General features: G+C 40.7%; 1 protein-coding gene across 2 annotated transcripts in view; it reads right to left on the reverse strand.

Moving 5' to 3' along the window:
- Window positions 1–24,128, reverse strand: part of CDKL5 (cyclin dependent kinase like 5) — a 257,239-nt gene that overhangs the window by 54,969 nt on the left and 178,142 nt on the right. For both annotated transcript variants that reach the window (XM_075263752.1, XM_075263751.1), the window contains exons 6-7: window positions 12,580–12,716; window positions 2,287–2,407 (exon numbers count right to left, since the gene is read on the reverse strand). In XM_075263752.1, coding sequence (XP_075119853.1) covers window positions 2,287–2,407; window positions 12,580–12,716 — 258 coding nt within the window. The remainder of the gene's footprint in view (window positions 1–2,286; window positions 2,408–12,579; window positions 12,717–24,128) is intronic.

The raw sequence follows: 24,128 nt of genomic DNA on the forward strand, positions 1-24,128 counted from the left end.
AATAAAAAGACAGAGTTATTTGGAATGTCAATACTTGTACAAGATGATTTACTGTTTCAGTGTTTGTTTGCCCGGAGGCTCACCCGCCAGGAGAGGCAAGGTGCTGTAACATTCTCTTTTGGACATATGACAACAGATCAGGAGGTAATCCAGTTTACACCAGCCAGCACTGTTTTACATGAAATGTACGCCCTTGCAATGAATCAGGACTTGTTCTTTATATGCACATATTATGTATTGTGAAGGTCGTTACTGGCATTATTGTGTGATCCTTTAGCTTCTTGCACATGACTATATTACGGCATCAACACCAGTCTTATCTGCATTCTGCCACATATGCTTTTCTTATCCAAACTTTGACTACTATAGTGATCTAGGACAAGCAGAACCATTGAGGGTCAAGGGATTGTGACTAGAGAATAGCCGTGTTATGCTAGTCCCAAATAACATCAGTATATTTGGGGAATACTGACATTTCTCACATTGTCCAACCTTATCATTGGCCTCATGTGTATGACTTGCACACTCAGACTGTTACTTATCGTATCCTTACTCAGTCTCGTCTCTTGTACGGTTTTTGTACCATATGGATTTCTTTTCTGTGATTGCTTCGTTGTGCAATTTAATATTTTTCTTTGAACTCTGTAAATAATTTGCTTTCTTGTTCTTGTATGGATTTCTAGTTATTTGATGTTGCTTCCACCATTCATACACACAGCTGCCATCAAAACTTCTGCTGGTTGTGTTTGCATCAGACACAGATTTAGTGTTATTCCATTTTCTGTCATGTGAGCTAACAGAATAAGTGCACATGACAATGGGAAATAACCGTAGGATGTCCGTTTTTATATCACATTGACGTCAATGAGGCCATTCACGTAGATGATTTTTGAAGGTCTGTTTTAATGGGCCATAGAAAATAGGATATGTCCTATTTTTGTCTGCTTACACAGATCCATCAAAAGAAAATCCGGCGTTGCATCCATTTATCATGGAGGATTTTTAACAGCATTTGTGTGCAGGTAGCCTAATTCTGAAGTAAGTTTTTAGAATGAATGGCCAGTCTTACACAGTCTACATAAGGAATGGTAGAACGTTATTTAACATCTTAGGTAGACTTATAGTGGTTGTCTTAGTATAGATACTAATTCACTACCCCTGACTAGAGATGAGCGAGTAGTACTCGATTGAGTAGGTATTCGATCAAATACTACGGTATTCAAAATACTCATACTCGATCGAGTACCACTCGCTATTCGAATGGAAAAGTTCGATGCAGAACCAGCATTGATTGGCCGAATGCTATACAGTTGGCCAATCAACGCTGGTTCTTCTCCTACCTTTAGAAGTCTTCTCCGTGCAGCTTCCCCGCGGCGTCTTCGGTTCTTCATTCACTCTGCCAGGCATCGGGCCTGGGCAGAGCTGACTGCGCATGCCCACTTGTAGTGCGGACATGCACAGTCGGCTCTGCCCAGGCCCGATGCCTGGCAGAGTGAATTCAGAGTCGGAAGATGCCGCGGGGACGCTGCACGGAGAAGACTTCTCGGAGGATCCAGCCCGACCCTCACTCGTGGACTTGGTAAGTATAATTTGATCGAACGTTGCCTACCCCTGAAACGAGCATTTTCCCCCCATAGACTATAATAGGGTTCGATATTCGATTTGAGTAGTCGAATACTGAGCGGCTACTCGAAATGAATATCGAACCTCGAACATTTTACTGTTCGCGCATCTCTACCCCTGACATAGTATCTAACTGTCTGACCATATGAGATCAAAATCCTCCTAGTTTCCCTGAGTGCTCCATGTGAATAAAGCAGTAGTGTGCATGTATAGTCATCGCTCCATTTACTTCTATGGGATAGTTAGGTCTGGAAGCCCCGTGTAATGTATCCACACTATTCTGGCGTTTCTTAGATATTACGGTTTCTTGACTTTGTAATAGGAAAGTCGGCTATGACCACACATCATTAGTGGGCCCAGAATCCTGCATGGCAAATCCGCTTTCATACATTGCCTTCCCCTACAAAGTTGGTAGATTTAGGAGTTTGGTGACTGTTTTCTGTTGCCATTTTTGGAGAACAGAAAGGGAAGACTCAAACTTATTTAAGAAATAAACTGAACTAGATTTCCAAGCAATTTGCCGGAAGAGAACCACATACATGATATACTGATGTCTGGTTTTTGGTAACAAAGATGAAGCTATTTTTTAACCAGGTAGAAAAGAATTCAATAACTGATTGAGTCTTATAAAAATAGAAACCCCACTGATATGAAAGCTCTCACCTCTATGAACAATGTCATTCTTGTGACACCAGTGAATTGCCTTGATGAGCTGATAAATGTAGTTCTTGACTTTTTCCGGAGGAACTCCATTTGGCATCTCTTCCAATAATTCAAGCATGTTCTAAATAAGGAAAAGTACAACAGGGTTCAGTGTTAATCTTATTACAATTTAACACGGCTCATTTCAGCTTCTTAAACCCACTCACAGCCTGGTTTATTTCCCAGCCAAGGGAATGATGCCAATGCAATCATGCAAGCACAGCTATGGGTCACAAGCCAGTTCGTACAATATAGCAATGCACAAAATGTTGATTAAATGTTCAGATTAGACGATACCCATATCTTCTGTGCAGAATGAATGATATACTAGGCATCGCTGTGCAGCCCACCCAATGGAAACTCATAAGGAAATAACAAAGGTAGAAAAGACTTCGAGGAACGTACTGCGCATGTGCGAAATTGCGGTATCGGCACTATGGCCGTGGGCATGCGCAGTACGTTCGGCAAAGTTCGCTGAACAGAGCATACTGCGCAGGCATCCGACATTAAGCTGAAGAAAGAAGGGGAGGATACAGAAGAACATAGAGGAGGCGCTGCAGTCGGTTTTCGAGCAGCAATGGGGACGCCCCATCCCATCTCCTGCGCTGGGGGACGCCCCCATCGTTGCGAGAGAACTAATTAGCATACCGGTACAAACTGGTATTTCGAACGAACGGCGCGGCGGAGAGCACTTCCAAAGGTAGGAGACGAATAGCCTTTCTAAAGGCTATTCCGACGTGTTACCTAGAAAAAATAGTTTTTTAATGGTAGAATCCTTTTAAGGGGCTTAGCACGTTGGATGCAAACTATGTCCATTTTACATCACTGCAGTGCCATGCCGCGCAAACTTTGTCATCAAAACAGCAAAAATTCTTCTAGGTACACTTGTACACAGTACTGTACATAAAACAGCAATGTGGGGGGCCACACAGTGTTTAGCACTGCAGCCTTGCAGCACTGGAGTCCTGGGTTCAAATCCTGCCAAGGGCAAAAAAACCCATCTGCCTGAAGTTTGTATGTTCTCCTCATGTTTGTGTGGATTTCCATCCCATACTCCAAAGACATACTGATAGGGAAAATAGTACATTGTGAGCCCCACATGGGGCTCACAATCTACGTAAAAAAACCCCAGTAATGTGGCCTGACTCCATTCTAGTAAAGTACAGTATTTAAGTGTAGAAAATTACTATTAGTAACGTAGTAAAAACTACTATTATAACTTTTGCTAGTAGATGTAGGTGTTTGTCTAACAGTATTCTCCCAACTATGGGTTCACAGCTGATACAGAAGTACAACATGGCAGCACAACACCCAATTATTGTTTTCTAAAATATTCACAACCCATATGCGCACATTGCATGTGTCTACACTATCATAGTTGTCAAGCTTTGTGTCCTTGTTTTGTGGACAATTAAGGCTGGATTCACATCTATACTGTAATTTTCTTTTTTTTCTGTTCCAGCAACATAGAAGCAGAAAATCTATCCAGCAATCCCATTGGGTTCCATTATAGTGTCTGTCATCTGTCTATGTAATTTTTCCAGAAAATATGATATAATCTGCAACAATGGTTCTGCAAGAAGATGTGGACTCAACCTTGGCCAAAATCAATAACAATAACTTTAGAGTTACAAATGTTGTACAGGAATTGTAAAAGGATGAAAATGACAATCTCAGTAACCCGCAGTACCCCTCCTGCTTACCCCAATTAAAGAAATAGTCACTTTTACATTTTCTATTTATTACGGATACTGACTGTATTGGTGGTGGTGATAGACTGCTCGTGTCTCTCTCCCTGCCTGCCCTTGTGATCCTTCTCCTCCTGCACTTGTTCAGGGTATCTGCGCCCACTCTTTCATTTTCCATTGCGCACTCACTAATGTGCCTACCATTACCTATAAACTCCTGTCATGCCCTTTCCCGAGCACCTGAGCTGCTTAGCTTGTTAGTTCCTGCTGTATTGTTTCCCTGACTGACTGTCTCTACCACATAACCTACCCTGGCTTGGGTTTCTGACCTTATTACTGAGCTGTAACATCTGACTGCTGACTTGGACTACTCCTGACCACTGCAACTGAGACAACCGCACTACCCATACTTCTTTCCTATGACGACTAATATATGCTGTCTGTCTCTTTGCCTTGTACATAGGCTACTATTTTTACTGACCCCTGGTGGGTTGCACCAATGTCTCTGGGGTGGGGGGAGCACCATTTGTTGCCCAAAAGGCTCAGAACCCTTTTAATGCAGCCTGTTACAGAACACTGGTAAAACTAAAAGTACAGAAGAATTTATGTATATTGCATGAGAGATCAAATAATCACATTTAAGTCCCCTAGGGTACGAGAAATAAGTAAGAAAAAAGGTTTAAAAAAAACATAACCCCCCAAAAAAACCATATAATTGTTATCTGAAAAAATGGTCAAAGTAATAAGATCTAATAAGATTTTTTGGTCGACCAACCCCCTGAAAAAAATGTAAAAAAAACACAAAAAACCCACAATCAAAAGAATATATGTAGCATAATTGTACCAATAGAAACTAGAGTCCCTCCTGCAAAACAAGAGCTTTTCGGTTGAGGCCCCATGTTGTGGAAACACAGCTTTTTTTGTTGCAGATTTTGTTGCGTTTTTTTTTTTTGCCAAAGTCAGAAGTGGATTGAGCAGAAGTTAGAAGTATAAGAACTTTCTATACCTTTTCTGTTCCTTTTGTAGCCACTCCTAGGTTTGGCTCAAAAAAACGCAGCAAAATCTGCAACAAAAGAATCTATGTTTCTGCAACGTGGGGCCTCAGGCTTACACAGGTTTGTAGACAGAAATATATAGAACCTTATTTGGGTCATATAGGATATGATAATACAAAGAAAATACAAAGCATACATAAAGCATAAAAAAAATGTACAAATATGGTATCACTGTATTCATACTGACCCTCAGAGTAACAGTATACTAAAATGTTTTAAAGTAAAATGGTGCCACTATAAAATACAACTTGTCCTGCAAATAATAATCCCTCATATGGCTACAAGTTATGGCTCCTGGTAGGTGGAGAAAAAAAAGGAAACTCTGCCTGATGCTGAATTCTATGTGCAAATTCTTCATTTGCTATCTATGTTATCCAAGGGAGCAATGTTAACTATTGGTCTGGGCCAATGTTTCCCAATATGGTTTCCATTACAAAAGACTGAGAAACCCTTAGGCAATATTTGTTCAAGCCGGGGAAGAGCCAGGACCGGAGGGCGTTGCCGAAAGAAGAGGAAGGCGTGCCAGAAGATGACGTCGGACCACGCATCACCGCCCAGCGTGCACGATAAGTATAATTTACATATATATTTTTATAGTTTTATTTTAAAATGGGTGGGGGGGTTAAAATAAGATTAGCGGTACCTGAATAGCCTTTTTAGAGGCTATTCACGCATATTTGGGGCTCATACAGCATAATTTTGCTGACAGAGCCCCTTTAATAGACATGTAATCTGAGTCATGTTATCTGCAAACCGTCTCAAGACAGATATAGCAGCGATTTTTAAAGTGAAAGTCATTTTAGCAGAGGAAGGAAGCCAGGAAACTTCTTGAGCATTTCAAATATATATTACAGAATTTTTTTTCTATCTCAATGCTCTACTTATTTATGGAAAGTTTGCTGAACTGAAGACAGCAAAGCCGGTAAACCTGTGATAGGAAGGTAAACTTTTGTTTTTGGACTTTATACCATAAAAGGGACGTAAAGAAAGGAATACATGTCCCTTGAAACTGCTCGTGTTAAGTTTCTATTTTCTGCCTTGCACACAGTCTGCTAATCTGAATATGACTGCAATATGGAGCCACTAATCAGAACAGCGCGGCGAGGTCTGAAGGCTACAGGGTTTCCCAGTATCTAGGACACAAGTCACGTTGATTACTGTGTAGGAAATAAAAGGAGAGGCTGCACAGCACTGAGATCCAACTAAGGCTTCTTCATCTCCTGAAGCAGAACATTGCCATATGCCATCCTAATAGAAGACACAGAGTGCAGCGAAAATGCCTGTAGTCTAATAAAATTGTTAAACGAGATCCAGTATTAAGCTGTCATTAAAAGAATCTTACACAAAAAGAAGAGTCACAAGCAAATAACCAGTAAAAAATGCAACATAGAGTAAAAAACGTTGTATTAAAGGGAGTCTATCACCTCCACAGCTACTGTAAACCACCGGTATAGTAATGTACATGCTATAAGTATATTTCCAATATATTACCTTTCAAATGTTACATGAGCCGCTGTAATGCCTGTAAAAAAAAACAGCTTTAACCAATATGCAAATTAGCTTCACGGCACATAGTGAGCATTGCCTTCAGTAAGCACGCCCATCCAGGCCTCTTGTTCGGCCCACCCTGGGCAGCATGATTGCTCAGTGGTTAGCCTTGCAGTGCTTGAGTCCTAAGTTCGAATCCTGCTGAGGACAGCATATGTAAGGAGATTGTATGCCCTCCCTGTGTTTGCATGTGTTTCCTCCCACACGCCAAAGACATAGTGATAGGGAATATAGATTGTGAGCTCTATTTGGGACAGTGACTGTCAATGTCTATAAAGCGCTGCGGAATATGATGGTGCTATACAAGTAATCATATATGAATAAATATCCCGTGGATACATAGTACACTCCTATAGTACTACAGTAGCACAGTGCAGTAGTTCGGCGCTACAGAAGTGCAGGATTTTGGATTTTCACTGACATTGCTTTTCTATTGCAAACAAGTGGCCTTGATGGGCGTGTGTACTGATGATGCAGGATGTGCTTAGGGACTGATGGAAACGCCCCCTATGAAGCTAATTTGCATATTGCTTACAATGTTTTTTACAGGCATCCTGGAGGCTCATCAACATTTGAAAAGTACGGTTGCAATTGTATTCATATCATGTATATTACTATAACAGTGGTTTACAGTGGCTGGGGGAGGTGAAAGACTCCCTATAAAGAGGACCTTTCACCACGTCCACCAAAGTTCTTCAATCATCTGCTAATAGGCGCTGTTGCACTGAATCCAGTGCATTTGGAATTTTTTTCTGTAGCCCACTCGATTCCTAATCAACAAGTGCAGTTAGTTTTGATACCTGATTTGCTATGTAAAGGAGCTCTATCATTGGGAAAAGTCATGTTTAGGTAAGCGCATACTTGCATAGCCTTTAAAAAGGCTATTCCACACCTACCTTTTGTATGTGCATTGCCTCAGTAGTTTATGAATAAGTCTGCTATTCTCTATGTGTGTGAGAGCAGAGAGGCTGCTGTGCTGATGGCTCATCTCCCTGCTCTCATACACATAGAGCAGGGGTGCCCAATATGTCGATCGCGATCTACTGTTAGATCGCAAAGGTCGTATGGGTCGATCGCGGGATGCAGGGATCCCCGGTGTCTGCTTGCTCACAGTGCAGGCTGAGAGTCATCTCCGGATACTGGCAGGCAGAGCAGCAGCAGCCCCAGCCTGCCAGTGTCCGGAGATAACTCTCAGCCTGCGCTGTGAAGAAGCAGACACCTGGGATCCCTGGGCAGCCACAGAACGCCGCTGTCTCCTGCTCTCACGATCCATTCGGCCCCGCGCACATACCCGGCCCTGCCCACAAACACGCCTGCCCTGCCCATAAGCCCGCCCGGTCACACCCATAGGTCCGCCCCGACCCCGCCCACATGTCCACCTCAGCCCCGCCCTAGTAGATCTTTTGCCTTGGTCAGCTAATAAAGTAGCTCACACGCTGAAAAAGTGTGAGCACTCCTGACATAGAGAATAGCAGGCAGTGCACACAGACACTTCCGGAGTGCACAGAGAAGGCTAATTAGTATATGGATAAAAACGGACTTATTCTAAAGGCTATGCAATTATGTGCTTAGCTAAAAATGACTTTTCCCAATGATAGAGCCCCTTTAAGCTCTGTAATGTCAGAAGAGCGGTGTCAGGCAGGGGATGTGACTCTGAGCTCCAATCAGAGGTAGCCAGTGTCAGAGCTCAGAATCGCACCCTTTGTCTATTCCTACCTGACACCGCCCTTCTGACAGTACAGAGACTAAATAGTATATCAGGGACTATAACTAAGAGACATGATTGCTCAGGAACAGTGGGGGCTAGAGAAAAAAAATCCAACTGTGCTGGAATAAGTTGGGCAGCAGCTATTGAACGTTGCAAAGAGCTGGATTTATTGGAGGTGATAAAAGGTCCTCTTTAAAGGGGGACCTCCCATTATATAAAGTGATGGCATATCCCATGGCTTTATGATCAATGGGGGGGGGGGGTAACAGTGGAAGGTATTTAGTACTGGGGTAAGACTGTGTCTTTTTTCCTTGCACACCAAGTCGTGGAGTGCTGCTGTGCAGGGAAAAAAATAGTGAACTGTTGCACCACTAAACTAGAACAGCAGTTCATCACTATTCCTGCTCAACTGGAGGGCAAGAAAGCCCCATTTCAGGGAAAACCTATGCTGCCTCCCCTTCAATCTTGAGACAGTTGTGGTCACCCATCTATTATAAAGTGAGGTCATTACCTAGATGTTATCAAAGATGCATAATGAGGAACATATTGCTGCATTGCCCTCTGAGTTATATACCTACATTAACTGGAAAATTTGGAATAAGTAATCGGAAAATATTTTAAATGTTGACAACTTTGGAATGTGATTATTGTATTTTCATGTGATTTCATGTGCATGTGTAATACATTTCTAGTGGATGTAACTCATTATTTCAGAAACACCTTTTTAAGGAATTATAAAAGATAGCTTACTGCCAAGTAAAGATATTAAATGTGTGTTGGTGCTGCTGCTGGGTCTCATGGCAACTGCCAGAAAAAAATAGCATATAACAAAGTTTATCAATTTTAGTTAAGTGCATGTCCATCCAAAGCAAAGCAAAATACTTTCTTTCCAAGCCTCCCACTTTCCAAAACCACTTTCAATGTTCTGCAGAACAAAGCGGAATGACTCTCAGGGGCCGTTCACGCGTAGGAATTTGATGCTGATTTGGGGGAGAATTCTGCCCCTAAAATCATCAGCAGATTACGTGCAGATTCTGTCTCCCTTTGTTTTCATCACAGCAGGATACTGATAAAATAAGCGTCCTGCTTGATCTTGCTATAGATACTATGGCTGATTTAGCTGCAGTCTCCCCATACATCTGGGCCAAATCAGCATTGACAAGCCATGACAGAATGGCAATGCTTTGCATTAGTCAATGTTACTAGAACTTTTCTCTAATTCTCTTTTGCGCCCAAATTGGTAGAGACAAATTGCTTTGATTTCTTCCAAGTATTGATGTGAATGAAACACTTGTGGTGTCATACAAAACTTACTATTAGCTACAGCAGCATGTCTCTCTTAGCCTACTTCTTTCTCATTTTGCTCCTCCTCTTCTCAAAATACTTCTATGAACACATACAGTTTGTATATTCCTATAGTATCTCTGTGAAATGACAGTCTATTTTGAAAGATTAAAGTATTAAAGGGGTATTCCCACGTCGCATACTCACCAGTCTTCATTGCTGTAAAATCTTCTGTCTTCCTGCTTTGTTGCGTCATTGGTGGGAGGGGTTACATATGCAAAGCCAGCGACGAGATGCCACTGGCCCTGCGTGCACGCTCATAGATGGTGAGACCAGTCTAGCCTTCACAATGCGAATACAGACCCGGCATCCACTGTAATAGAGAGGCGGATGCCGGGGAGTGTAGATGCCGGCACAGGTGCCTGCAATATCACTATGCTCCTGCCCTGCATGAAGCCAGCAGCAGCAGGAGCGATGCTGCTATTCCGGAGGGGAGGGGGAGGGCGGAGGAGCGGAATAGCAGCATCGCTCCTGCCGCTGCTGGCTTCATGCAGGGCAGGAGCGTAGCGATGTCGCAGGCACCTGTGCTGGCATCTAACCCTCCCCGGCATCCGCCTCTCTATTACAGCAGATGCCGGGTCTGTATTGGTGGCCCCTTCCCCCCAAAGGGTAAACTACCCCCCCCCCCCCTCCAGGCTCGCTCCCGTGCACTTAGCCCCTCCTCCCTCCCCCCTCAGAGCAGCAGATACATCACTTGACTTATGACCAGATAAGTCAAGGGATGTGTCAAAAAAAAAAAAGAATAAAGTAATATAGTGGACAAACAAAGCAGTTTTGCTGAAGCAATGCATTTAGGAAAAGTCTTACATTCACATTAACAAGCAGTATAGATAGGATCCTTGTGATGGGACAACCCCTTTAATATCAGTTTAGGGGAGGAGGAGGCAAAGACTCAATGGAGAAATTAGTAATTTTTCTCTGATAAGATACTACTAAATATTTATATTCAGGTGCATTCTTGATTTATGTATCTATCGTCTATCTAAGTTCATGACCATTTAAAGGATACCTGAATTTTTAGCAAAAGTTGAAATATGGGCATATATACGTCTTCACACATAGTGTTCTATGAGTTTTTCTGCTGCTAATAACTCCATTAAGAAGCAGTCTGTCACCGCCCATATCCATTGCTTTCTTTACATGAAGTTTTGCCAAAAGTAACCATAACATAGCATACAAATAGCTAAGAAAAGACAAAATAACCATAACATAGAAAACCCAGGGACATTGGACTCCATATCCAAGTTATGATGCAGCTATACAGATCCTTGACACAGAAAAAGAAAAAAACTGAGCACAAAAAGGAAAGTTGCTTGTCATTTATAACTATTATTCAATCAGCAATAGCACAAGCAGCTAGCCACAAATATATAGAAATACACAACAAACTGTCTTTACATTGCAGAAGTTGCAGAATCTTCCCAGTGCCTGCTGTTTGCAGACATGTACAAGCTGTGAGTAGCAACCAGCCCCTCCCCTCTATATTCAGTCTGAAGAAAACCAGACCCTCCTCCATCATTGTGAAAAAAATCTTGATTTTGAAGGTACATAAGGATGGAACTTCCCTAGTAACAGGGTGTCAACATCAAATTACAAAAGAAATTTAAATGAGTGAATAAATTTTATCCATTTGAACATTAAATATCTTGTCTTTGTAGTGTATTTTTGTATTATGTATTCAGTTTTTATTTATATTTTACACAATGTCCCAACTTCATTGGAATTGGCGGCAGCAACTTTAGGGTATGTTCAAACAGTTTTTTGCAGGTGGATTTTGACATAGAATCCGCCTGCAAAAAAGTCTCCCATTCCCGACTCCAATGGGAGCCGCTCACTTTTTTCCCCACTAGCGAAGGGAAATGCCCTATGTTGCCACAGATTCCACGGCTCAAGACACACTCCTGTTTACTTCCATTCATTAGGGCCTAATCAGGATGGTATGCCATGACTGAATGCGGGTGCACTGTATTGGCATCCAGTGGCGGCTAGCAGCGCGGAAGTTTACTTGGCGGAGACGTTTTTCATGCAGAAACATTTTTAATGAAACCGCATTATATTTTGATACAGAATCACATATTCTATATATAGGAGGCTAAGGTTTCTGAAAAGTTAGAGACCATTTACGTGATGTGTATTCACGGAAGTAGCAGGGATGAGTTTGTCATTTGACATACACTGTGTTATTATGTGATATTATGATATGGTTTTAAACGGTACTTTAAATCCCTCACCTATTAAAGGGTTCATCAAACAAAAAACATTATATAATGCCACATAATATGGAGTACAGATGACCTTTTATCCCATTTTAACAGATGTCGAGAAGGTTGATACCTCCTTTTGTGCATGTAATACCAGCCAGCATTGCTAACTATCTCTGCGATAATTTTACCAAATATGTATGCCTGCTATCTGTATCAGCAAGAACACTGGCACTGAAATCTTTCCATGCATCCAAGTGTGATTGTGCCATGTGGTCCCGGCCTACTACACATGTCTACAGACACATTACTAACCTAAATCCCCCTTTTCTCCCACTCTAGAAATCTCATGATGACTTCTGTCTTATTCATGGTTGCAATGAACAGTGGTATTTTACCATCTGCCATCATTACCGTCGAAACGATGCAAAATAGAGAAATCTGATCATCGGGTAGCAGCCCCTCTGCGAGTATTTAAATGGGGTCTCTAATTTCTTATTCTGCAACAATGTAATCTATGGAATACAGATAGATCTTCATTACTATAGCGTAAAGTTTATTATAAAAATGTATAATATATGTGCTGCACACAAGTTAGAAGCAATGGCACAGAGCGCGTTCCATTTGCCAGTGGCATTTATTCACAGATGGCCAGATTCCAGGCACAGGTGCTTGAACTGGATTTCCGGATGACATTTCTATCCACTTACCTTTTCAACATATTCAAAGACTAGGTATAATTTCCCTCTTCTTCTAAATGCTTCTTTCAGCTCGACTATATTTTCTTGCTTCAAAGTGCGAAGCATTTTAAGCTCTCGCAGCGTCGTCTCCTTGACTTCTTCATTTTCTGACAAAACACAAAAGGGAAAAGGACAAAATTAGTGGTGTAGTAACAATACTGCTCTTTGAAATCATTTATCTTGCCTAAACTTTGTGCTCTCCTCCCATTCTTCTCTCTTAAAGAAGGCGAATTGAGGGAAACATCTTAATTGTACATTTCCAAAACTTCAACCTCAAACTTAAAACTTTCTTTTAACTATAACCGCGCTAAATACCTACATGGCAATTGTAAGTCTCGCACGTGAGGTTACTTAGAAATTTTTTTAATAAAGAAAATGTTCTGGGAAATCAAAGAAATTACATAAAAGATAGAGCAAATTCTCTCCAACATCAACACTTGGGACACAAGTGAGGAAGACGGTGAAGTACAGAAGTCCAAAGACTGTGGAGAGTGATGGCATCCATTCTCAATCATGGATCCATTCAAACAGAATACATATATGACTTGCTCTTATGAGCCCCCAAGATTGTTTTTATGAGTCCCAGAGATGAGACTCCTTATCATTTATCAATGTCTTCATCAAACAACCCATCTAAGTGAGGCTATGGAAGTCTCTGCCCCAGGAAGTAGTGATGGTGGATTCATTGAGCAAGTTCAAAGAGGGCCTGGATGCCTTTCTTGAAGAGAACAATATTACGGGTTATGGACTCTAGATTTTAAGGACACGTTGATCCAGGGTTTTTATACTGACTGCCAGATTAGAGTCAGGAAGGAATTTTTTCAACAGAAATCGGGCAATTGGCATAAGCCTCATGGGTTTTTTTTTGCCTTCCCCTGGATCAACACTGTAGGGATTGTAGGGTTGTAGGTTGGACTTGATGGACTGATGTCTTCATCCAACCTCATCTACTATGTAACTATGTAATCCCTATACTCTACAATCCCTATGTTTATAGTAATGGTGACTTAGTGGTTAGAACTGTTGTCTTACAACCCTGTACTCCTGAAAATAAATCCGACCAAAGAAAACATATCCAAGGAGTTTTTATGTTTTTCTTTCATGATTACATGTGCTTCCTCCAGATGCTTTCCTTTCAGCCCAACCTCCAAAAACATACTGACTGAATAACTGGCTTCCTATGAAACGAGTCCTAATTTTAGACTGGACTGATGTGACGACAATCTCTATACAATGCTTCAGAATATGTCTTTTCCATATAACAATGGGATTTAAATAAAACTCTGTTCATTCAAGCCACCCACACCTCAGCAACAATCCCTCTGCAACACATGGCACAGACTGTAAGCCATCCCACTGCTTAAAGCGTAAGGAAACTTTTCTTTATTCTTTCACAAATCAGTAGCGCAGGTTAAGAGAACAAACTTTGCTATATACTTCACTAATAAAAAGTGCTTGTGTCATATTCATTCAGATGACACTCAGTATACAAAAAGAGATATGAGGCCGTCTACAGCATTAAATGAGTCATTTCTGTCAAGAGAAGACTGGATACTAATTACTGATAACCCCCCAAGTGAAGTGAAAAGGAACTGTCTCTCTACATATACTGCTGTTTGACTATCTCTCACTTTTCTCCCCTTCTCCTCTCCATAGAGTTCTATAGTACAGATTTCATCAGTGACAGAAAGCGGCAAATAAGTGAAGATTATATAAGGTATATAGCAAAGGTTATGGAAAAAAATATGCAAATCTGAACCTGGTCTAGAAGTCTCTCATCTCTGCTAAATCAGTTTTCCCTACGCTGTGCTGAGGAGATCCAATCAGATCGAAACAGTGCTGTCCACAGTTGGGATACTGATTTGGCTAAACCCCACATCATAGCAGTAAAGGCTTGTTGAAAAAGTCGGGCATAATGTTTAAGGGAGCCACCCCTAGAGGGCAGCAAACAGAGACACGGTTTTCCTATTTACATCATGGAAAATAGAGTTGCATATTTTTCCCATAATCCCCCAGTGGAGCGAAAAAGGCTTTTGTAAGACGCCATACGCCTGTGAAGGTGATCTCTCCTTAAGGAGTGATAAATAATATCTCCAGAACATAGCAAATGTTATCTCCACCTGAACTATTGATTCTGAAAAAAAATAAAGTACACTATAAGGCTTTGTAGTGCACTGATGACCAGGGAACAGAAATGCGTAGTTATGGTGGCACTTGATTGTTAATGGGCGGCCTTTGGACAAGTGTGAGAAGTGACTGAGGGATGTCCTAAAAGGATGTTGCTGTATCATATAGAAAGAAAACTAGAAAGGGGAATAAGTATTAGGAAGAATTAGCAGACAGGCTCTCACTTGTAATTGTAGGAAGAGCAGCTGTTAATGAAGAATAGAGCTTTCCAGGACTATAGAGTTCATCAGCAGTGCCCTGACAGAAATTCGCCAGTGGTGGTTTGTAACCATAAAATTTCCTTGAGAAATATCGAAATAGAAATAGTACAAGTTGACAAGATGTAGCATTACATCCTAGTGAGAGGAAGACCATGTAAAGCGGCAGGGTCTAATAAAGTGGAGTTGTCTGTAAAATGAGACAAGGTCATTGTCCACAAATTTTTCTGCAACATGTGACGATTTCCAAAAGTTGGCAAATATGATGTAGATGTCAATCTTCTCTGTACCATACTAGAAAGCTCATGGTGGACAAAGCCAAATCCCTGACCTACAGTACAAAAAGGACTGTAGCAGTAAACACCACCAGTACACAGAACTGGATCTCTAACCTCAACCAATGAAGGGCTCCAGAAAACAGCAGAATTCTTCAATCTATTTAAAGACTCAACATACCATAGCAGCGTAATAAAACACATATATGTAATGGACCATAAATGATACGTCTCATATTCTGCCTGATTGATTTAGTTACCGTAATTGAAGTGAATGTAAAATTAGACAATTTGTGCATTACATCATTTTCCACTACAGCAAGAGAATGGCTATAAATAAAGAAAACTTGAGGTAGAAAGATGCAAATCTGCACCTGTTACTTTGTGGAAATGTGAAAATATTGCTGAGTCTGGATATAAAGTGTTACTAACAATTCTCCTCCTGAATGTGCTGACGGTAACAGATTCTAATAAAGGGACTTGCATGTAAACATTGTGCCTAAATGTATAAATCTGCATCAATTTCATTTGTTCCCCTTTCCATAGGTTTCTTATTTCCCCAGAACATACCCGCAATAGTGTTGCTGCCTATATTGAATACTGCATACACTAGTGCTGTTAGGAGGTTACACTGCTTGTCGTTCCCTAGAGGTACTGTATTGATACAAATTGAAAAAAATTAAGAAAATCTAATGTTCTAATTAGCTTTGGAATATTTGGTATAATTAATTTCTATTGGCAACAAATCACTACATAGTTACATAGTAGATGAGGTTGGATGAAGACATCAGTCCATCAAACCCAACCTATAACTCTACGATGAAGTACCAGTTGAAAGAAAGCCTTTGTATATAACTTGGGTAGGTTATATTTCTTACCGCACATTTTCTATTTCTATGACTTCAAAAAAACTAAATCTAAAGTTAGAAAATGTATCATGAAGGGATGGTCTATTTTAGAAGATGTATTCTAAAGGAGTTTTCTGGTACTAAAATACTATAGGACTATCCTTAGGAAAGGTCATCAATATTGCATTGGTAAGAGTTTGAAAACTGGGACCGCTACAGATCAGCCATGCTGAAGCAGCGGTATTCTGTGCCATAATGGAGCGAAACATTATTCAACTTGGAAATTTTAAAGGGATTCTACCATTTAAACCCTTTTTTTTTGTGGATAAGATGTCAGAATAGCCTTTAGAAAGGCTATTCGTCTCTTACCTGTAGACGTCGTCTCTGCTGCGCCATTCCTTGGGGCGTCCTTGGGGCGTCCCCACCGCTGCCAGAGAAGTGTCTCCAAGCGCCGCCTCCTTCTTCGTCCGCATTGTCATCTTCAATGCCAGGCACACAGGTCAAGGGAAAATGGCCACTTGCACAGTATTGTTAGCGGCCATTTTCCCGTGGCCTGTGCGCCTGCGCAGTCTGCTCTGCTCTGCTAGAAGTTACATTGGAGGCATTGAAGATGACGCGGCAGACGAAGAAGGAGGCGGCACTTGGAGACACTTCTCTGGCAGCGGTGGGGATGCCCCCATAGCTTTTTGAGCGCTGGGGACCGCCCCCATTGCTGCGAGAGAACTCATTTGCATACCGGTAAAAAACGGTATTTCTAAGGAACAGCGCAGCGGAGACCACGTCTAAAGGTAAGAGACGAATAGCCTTTCTAAAGGCGATTCCAACGTCTCTTCCACAAAAAAAAGGGTTTTAATGGTAGAATCCCTTTAAGATTCCATTATATTCCATTTTTCTACATACATTTAAAGGTGTCTAGTAAAGAGCAAAACGCAATAAAACACACATCAAATCTGTCCCAAGGTATGTAACTGTTTTAATTTGTGGTAAAATTTGCACAAGAATTCTAAGTGATTTTCCCCAACATATTTTAGGATGATAAAGGATGTCCCCAAATACAAACTGCTACAGCCAAATGCAGTTATGTAACCCATTATAAAACAAGGGGATGAAACATAATGAGCACTTGTAAAATAGAAACAAAATATCACAGAAATCGTAATAATACATTGGAATGGCTCTAGAAATTGGTTACCAAGTTGACAAATAAAAGTTCCCTCCACAAGTTCTAAAATGTCACTTAATACATCCAGAATTTGGAACACTTTGTCAGGTCCATTCTGGTTACACAGTTGTCAACCTGTCACACAGAAATAATGGAATTGCTTCCCAGAACAGACATTTCCTTCCATGGTATAAGTGATAAATAACACGGGCTGCAAAGCATTTATCTTCAAAACTTAGGCTGAAACTTTGTATTTTCCTGTATGTAAGCAGAAGAATGGCACTTCCCCAATGAAATGTCAGCCATACTTTCCTTTCTAATCAAAATTACATGATGTGACAGATTTTGTTTGAAACGCGTGAAACCCGCTGGCATCTATTCTAGGGAATAACAGTCGTAGCCTGGAATCTCTACATGGACTATATAGAATTATGACAAACTGGACCACAAAGTGAGGGATTTTAGTTCATTTTTTTTTTTTACGGAGAAGGAATTTTGGGTCCTTAACAGGGAGAGGCTTTTATCTAAATTTGTGTCCACTCTTACCTTAGCCCAGATTTTGTTAAGGACTCTAGTTTCAGAGGAAACCAATTCAATACAATATTGTACATGCTAGCAAAATCTTTGATAGACTGTAGTACACAAGATAACCATTGCGTGGCCATAGATATAACATATCACTAGTATGACACATTACCACCAAACATTGTCTTGAAAAGCTAGTCATCTCATGACATACATATCTAAATATGTCCAGCCACAGTAACTTTTTTTTCTGAACGCTGCCATTGTATCTGTCAATTACCATCTCTTGGCAAAGGGCTTTCTATAGTTTGACTACTCTTAACTGAAAATAACATGTACCTACAGTGAAGTCTAAATTACCTTCAAGAAGATATACATTGTCTTCAGTAAACATTCAAGCAATTCAACATTGCAAAGCGTAAACTCTTTGAGACCTATAGAATCGCCTCGATTCAGTCAATGCTTTGCATTAATACCACATGCTGATACTCTAAAATAGATATACATGTCATAGTAAGCGTCAGGTGAAATGTCATCAGCAAGAGTTATATAGAAGCTGTGTTCTGACAGGTCTGGAATGATTTAGCAGGGTTTTCTGAGCAGCTTGCAGAATCTAACCATAGCATACAGACTTGCAGGAAATCTTCACGCTTGGTTACTCTCATCTATTAATAATTCAGTTAACATGCACTTGGGTAAAGATTCCACCTAACAACAGATACTGATATGAAGAAGTAGACGAAAAACAAACACAACAATGCTTAGTCTTATGTCAGGAGGGAAAAATGCAAAACCTTCATAGGCCTACTGGGGATGGGTTATAGCCCAGACCTGCTGTTCTATCAGAGGACAACTTAGGACTGCAAATACATTCACAACACATGTAGACAGTTTTACACTTTGCAAATAAAAATGTTGCTTTGCCATAGAATCCAGTTTAGATTGGGGAAAGAGAAAAAGAGATGTGTGGTACGTACAGTGACAACCACAGCTCCCACAGCCCTTAATACCAATGACAGTCATAACGTCCATAACCGTACCAGCCAGTCATCTAAAAATGCCTAAAAGGAGTGTCTGAACATGTACAGAGATGTCAACCTGGAAGGACCCTTCTTTCACTGAGGATGCTCTGCTCAATCACTAGGGTGCCTGCTTTCCATACACAAGGCCCTGGATTCGAGACCCGAGACAGACTTAATGAACAATTAAATAGAATAAATCTTTACATAAAAGCCCTCACAACCTACTTATTAGTACTGAACTACCCATTAGTATTCACCTCCTTATTAGTATTCACCTCCTCAATAGTATTCACCTCTTCATTAGTACTCAGCTACCCATTAGTAATCACCTCCTCAATAGTATTCACCTCCTCATTAGTATTCACCTCCTCAATAGTATTCAGCTACCCATTAGTATTCACCTCCGTACTCAGCTAGCCATTAGTATTCACCTCCTTATTAGTATTTACCTCTTCATTAGTACTCAGCTACCCATTAGTAATCACCTCCTCAATAGTATTCACCTCCTCATTAGTATTCACCTCCTCATTAGTATTCACCTCCTCATTAGTATTCACCTCCCATTAGTATTCACCTCTTCAATAGTATTCAACTCCCCATTAGTATTCACCTCCTCATTAGTATTCACCTCCCATTAGTATTCACCTCCCCATTAGTATTCACCTCTTCAATAGTATTCAACTCCCCATTAGTATTCACCTCCTCATTAGTATTCACCTCTTCCATAGTATTAACCTCCTCATTAGTATTTGCTGCACTTCATAGTGTTGTGAATACTAACGACATGGTTGGCCGGGTTTAAGTGACTATGAACTGGGTTATCGATGAACAAGCCTGAAACTGGGTTAGTTGACATGTCTGCAGGTACCATTAGGCCATTTATAAAATGCACTGTCAATTCAAATAATCGAGTGAACTTAAGCCTAAAATCGCACTGAGAATGCATTTATGAGGCCAGCAAACCATACGTTGAACACTCCAGAGACTCATCCGCAGAAGCTCCCAGCCAATGCATGGCACGGTGTAGGATTTGGATCAGCAGTTCACAGCACAATTTAGAGAAAGGTCACTCACAGTCGGCTCCCACCACAATGTAGTGGAAAATCTTCACAGCAGCTCACATGAGCTCACTGCACAATGTAGTGTGAAAATCCTCTACAGCAGCTCACAGTACAATGTAAGATCCTTTACAGCCACTGACCGCACAGTGTAGTACATCACAAAGGGATGGGGAGGATGAGATACACATCTATCAATTGTATAGAATTTGTATGCCGATGGTTATGCACAAAAGCTGCTGAAGACGAAGGAAGAGAGAGAGCTGAACTGAAGCTGTGCTAATTCCTGATAAATCACAACTGCCATAGAAGTTAATGTGTATAGCTCACCTGGGACTCATTTTTATAGATTACGTCTGTGCATGTGTTGCTCTGGCCCCACGATGCCAGCAATTAAACCACATCGAGTGAAGACGTGGGCACATGCCATTCAATGCTTCAAGTCCTATTACTTGTTAATCGCTACACAAGTCATGAGCTTGCAGGATATTTAAGGTGTCCACGTTGCTTCTTGGTGTTTGCTCCAGGCCCTCAATTTATGAAATGTCTTTTCTCCCAGCTATTCCAAAATTCCACAGTGAGAGATATTACTAGAAAGTGAAAGTGTCTAGGAACTTGCAATGAGGGGGCAGAATACGTAACGTTACAAAGTAGGGTCGCCAAATGCTGAGGTCCATGAAAGTCACTAGTGCACTGCTGACTCAATAACTATAGTGTTCCAAACCCCTCTTGTATTAAAGGACTTTTCTAGGATAAAATATTAATAGGATAGGTATTTAATACCAGATCTATGTGGGTATGACACCCACGATCACAATCGATTAGCTATTCTCAGTAGCTGACACACAGAGAATGGAGCAGGAAGCAGAGAGCTCTGTTCTCTGTGTAACTGCCAGAACAGATACTTAAAATCATCCGAATGGGACATGGCTCAGTGACTCAGTTCCACCAGTATACAGAGAACAAAGCTGTCTGCTTCCAGCTCCATTCTCTGTACATCAGCTGCTGATAACAGCTAATGGAAGGCGTCTTTAGGACAAGTCATCAAAATGTTTAGCTCAGAAAACCCTTTTAACATCAGCGCAAAAACTGTGCGCCACGTGTGTCCATCACACTTCTTTATCTAGTAGTCTGGGTTTGGTGAGAGAGCTTTCCCAGGGGTGCAGAAGCTGTTTTATCTAGAAAGGTGGGACTAACTCCATATTAATGCCTATTGATTTAGAATAATTACCATTAAAGCTCCTGTAGGATAAATGTGTGTTTACAGGAACATTACACTCATGTAGGCGGCCACAGTAAAATGGCCGAACAGACATGTGCAGTCGGTTTTGCCTGAAGCCCGATGGTAGAGGCAACTGCGCATGCGCCGAATTTAGGTTCTGAACGTAGGCTCGCCAGAAGAAGACTACACAAAGGATGTGGCGGAGAGGCGTGGCTGTAAAAGATGGAGGCGTCGCTGGAGAGTCTTCAGGCAGCACAAGAAAAGCCCCCTGTACTGTCTGGAGACTTATTTGCATACCAGGAAAAACCGTTATATAACACCAGAACGGCGATGTGGAGCAGAAATATAAAGGTAGGGGATGAATAGCCTTTCTTAAGCCTATTCTGATGTAGTTTTACCTGAAAAAGGGATTCTAATGATAGAATCCCTTTAAAGTGAGTCTGTCCTGGGAGCAGATAAGTACAATCAAATAGCCAAGTACTGCTTTTGGGGAAAAAAAAAAAAAAAGCATGAATGTTTCGTCCTAATCCTTTACAACCCCTTTAGAGTGAAACTAAACAGCTTTTGATTTTCCGCTAGTATTTGTGACTTTAATTCATTTTGTGATATATTTTATTAACAAATATTGGCTCCTTTCTGTGAAATCCTGCTCTGAAATCCAAGTTCTTTCCCTAGCTGAATCCATAAACTACCTCTAACTGAAGTATTGGAGGATTCATGTAGTATATAGTTCAGGGAAGCTAAGGCTGGTGGTTATATCTCAGGCATTTTATAACATAGAGCAGTGATTCTGGTGTTACATGGTACATTTTCAAACATTTAAAAACATGTTCAACTTTCATACGACACCAAGAATGTAATTCTACCTGGAGTATTTACAGAAACATCATGTGAAAACATAGTTGGGTTTAGCATATTGGGAGCAACTAAAGCTGCATACATTGCACCAGAAAAAGAATGGCTGCTCAGTCCAGAGTGTCAAGTAACAACTCCATAGAATTAGCCACATAACAGAAAGCAGCACTCCAAAATTGTGTATCAAATCAGGGTGAATTTATTTCATGTCCACAACGTTTCAGATTCTGGTGAAATATATTCACCCTGATTTGATACACAATTTTGGAGTACTGTCTTCTCTTTTGTGGCTAAAGCTGCATATAGATACCCCAATCCCCACTATGTTTACATCTTTCATGTGACACCAGAATCATTGTTCCAAGTTATGAAATGCCTGAGATATAACTGTTTGAAATGGCTCCAACCCAGTCTCAGCTTCCCTGCATTAGATAAACAAAGGAAAGAAAGTGGATTTCACAAAAAGGAGTCAATGCTTGTTAGAAATATTGTGGCAGTGTTCCTGCTGGAGTGATGTGTTGATGCCACTAGAGTTACAAATTGTGAATGTTTCACCCTAAGAAAGCAGAGTGGGAGAGACAAGTATTGGTAAATTTGGGTGTTTCTACAAGTAATGTGTTAACCCTTCTCTGTGCGCCAGGACCTGTGGGAGCTACATGAGTTGGTATGAACCATTGTGTTTTTGGAGACACTGGGTAGTAGTAGTAGTAGGCCCAGGGTCTCGTAGTGAGGGACAGTGAATGTGTAGTTAGTAGCCAGTTTATGTGCTGCGAAGCCCATGTAGATAAGAATAAAGCTGGTTGTTGCCAGTTTTGAGCTGAATTGACTGTGTTGGAATGAGAATTTATCGGAAATTTCTGATGCGTCAACTTTAAATGTTTTGTGAAACTCAATAGAGATCTCTGGACTTGCAGCCTGGCAATTCTGGATTAAGAAGACTGCTGGGTCCGGAAGTATTACGGTAACTCGCCGGGTCTGCTGAAATGATTGTTAATATGTTTTTTTTAGACCTTAGTCACCACCTCATTTATTACTTTATGGGCCGCCATTGCTTCTCTGCTTATAATCAGGTTTTACTAAATCACAGAGTGGAACAAGGTGAAATGAACAATGCCGCTAAAAGCCCGAGCATTTTTATTTTGGAATTAAAATCAGACTGGTTGTAGGAACAGCGGAGAAACACAATGAAGTTCTGAAAAATAATGTAACACTAATATAACAATATAATACCAAGATTACCTGTTATTGACTTCACTGTCTGTGGCATACCATACCACAAATGAAAAATAAAGATAGCTGCGTGTATCTGAAGACATGCCGAGTCTAATAATGCTTTTAGTGAGACAGAAATTTTCTGGCAGAAGAATCAGAAAGGCTTAATTTGTCTATTGTATACTGTCAGTACAGGCTATTTATGCCAGTGAATACTTTGCTTAAGGCTATGTTCACAACAAGTTCACTGCATACAGTGATATCTTCCAGGTATATAGTATATGTTATACATGTCCATGGCCTATTACAGCCTTAATGTTTGCCAAAAGAGTGTCTTTTTAAGTGGTATACATCTGCTAGCTCTTTTCCTACTATTTCCCTTGTCTAGCATAATTGACTAGATACGGGACTTCACAAAAAAAATCACCACTATATCCATTGTTCATAAAAAATACATCACTATATCTATTGTTCTACCGTCAACATATACAACTTATCAAACACAGTCGCATGTGTTTAATGAAAATTAAATATTCACTGACCAAACACTATTCGATTATCTGAGGGGAAGACAGCAATGTATTGCCCTTTTAATAGCAAAGATAGAGAAAAAAAGTGAAAAAACAAGGGGTATGTGTCGTGCCCATGGCTGTGCACGTTTAATTTACAACACAGAGAACTTAATTTTTTTGGCATCTTCCTATATCTTATTAGTCAATGTCATACAAATGTGTCCACCCTTACCTGTCTTTGGATTTTGTTAAGTTCCCACTAAACAAACAATACAATATTGGGACATGCTAGCAAAAACGCTCAATAGGTTGCAGTTCACATTACAACCATGAGATGGCCACACTGACACATACAGCACTTACATATCCTCTCCAATTTTTTTGAATGTCAAAGAACACTTTTAGTTCATTTTCTGAAAGTTTAAAACTTCTTTGCATAGCTAT

Source organism: Leptodactylus fuscus, chromosome 2 (genome assembly GCF_031893055.1).
Source record: "Leptodactylus fuscus isolate aLepFus1 chromosome 2, aLepFus1.hap2, whole genome shotgun sequence".
NCBI lineage: Eukaryota > Metazoa > Chordata > Amphibia > Anura > Leptodactylidae > Leptodactylus > Leptodactylus fuscus.